This window comes from Corvus brachyrhynchos, unplaced genomic scaffold, assembly GCF_000691975.1.
Source record: "Corvus brachyrhynchos isolate BGI_N302 unplaced genomic scaffold, ASM69197v1 scaffold72, whole genome shotgun sequence".
Lineage (NCBI taxonomy): Eukaryota > Metazoa > Chordata > Aves > Passeriformes > Corvidae > Corvus > Corvus brachyrhynchos.
Genome location: NW_008236763.1, coordinates 1,684,143 through 1,684,875, shown reverse-complemented (window position 1 = coordinate 1,684,875; position 733 = coordinate 1,684,143). Strand labels below are relative to the sequence as shown.

Genomic DNA, 733 nt, shown 5'->3' with positions numbered 1-733 from the left:
GAGAGCCCAGCTGCCGATGCCGGTGCTGTGACCCCGGTAGGAGATCCCCTCCTGCTGCCAGGGATGCTCCCACCCCTGGAGCTGCCCGGCTCAGGGGTCTCTTTGGCCGCTGTAACATCTCCCTGCTCTCTCTCCTCCAGCCCTCTCCCTCTCCACCTCGCTGTCTCTTTGCCAGGCATGGGATTTTTCCAGGCTCTTCTCCGTGATTTCCTTTGGGTTTTAGCGCCCTGTCCGTCCCATGCCCATCTCTTCTCCCGGGACAGATGTGTCCTCATGCCGTTGCCTGTCCCCAGGTTGAGCTGGAAGCCGGGCAGACCCCTGTGGGCAGCCAGCATCAGGATCCCTGTGCTTTGGGAACAGATCCAGCCCCTCCGGGGGAGAGCTCTGCCGGGATCCAGGAGCACCTTGAGGTATGGGATCACTGGGGAGTGGCACGGGGTCAGCTCCAGGCTCCCCAAATGCTCCCACCAGCTGCAGACAGCTTCCCCTATGGATGTTTTCCATTCCCACCCTAAAGCAGAGCCTGGAGGGAGGCACAGCCCCCTTCCCAGACCCTTTGTCCCCTCTGTGGACTCGGTAACGTTTCCCCAGGTAGAGCCGTGCACTCCAGCTGTCCCCAAGGCTGGCACTGGGGATGGGTCACATCCCCAGAGCCCAGCAGCCCCTCCGGACCCTGCCAAGAGGGAACTCCTGGAATCCAGCTCCTCTGGAGAGGCAGGGGGGGGGCGGAGGC

General features: G+C 63.3%; 1 protein-coding gene across 1 annotated transcript in view; it reads left to right on the top strand.

Annotated features, from left to right (window-relative positions):
- The window catches only part of LOC108444913 (basic proline-rich protein-like), an 8,237-nt gene that overhangs the window by 5,524 nt on the left and 1,980 nt on the right, over positions 1-733 (top strand). Inside the window, 3 exon segments of the mRNA XM_017727155.1 lie at positions 1-36; positions 294-410; positions 592-731. The exon segment at positions 1-36 is cut by the window's left edge and continues 22 nt beyond it. Coding sequence (XP_017582644.1) covers positions 1-36; positions 294-410; positions 592-731 — 293 coding nt within the window.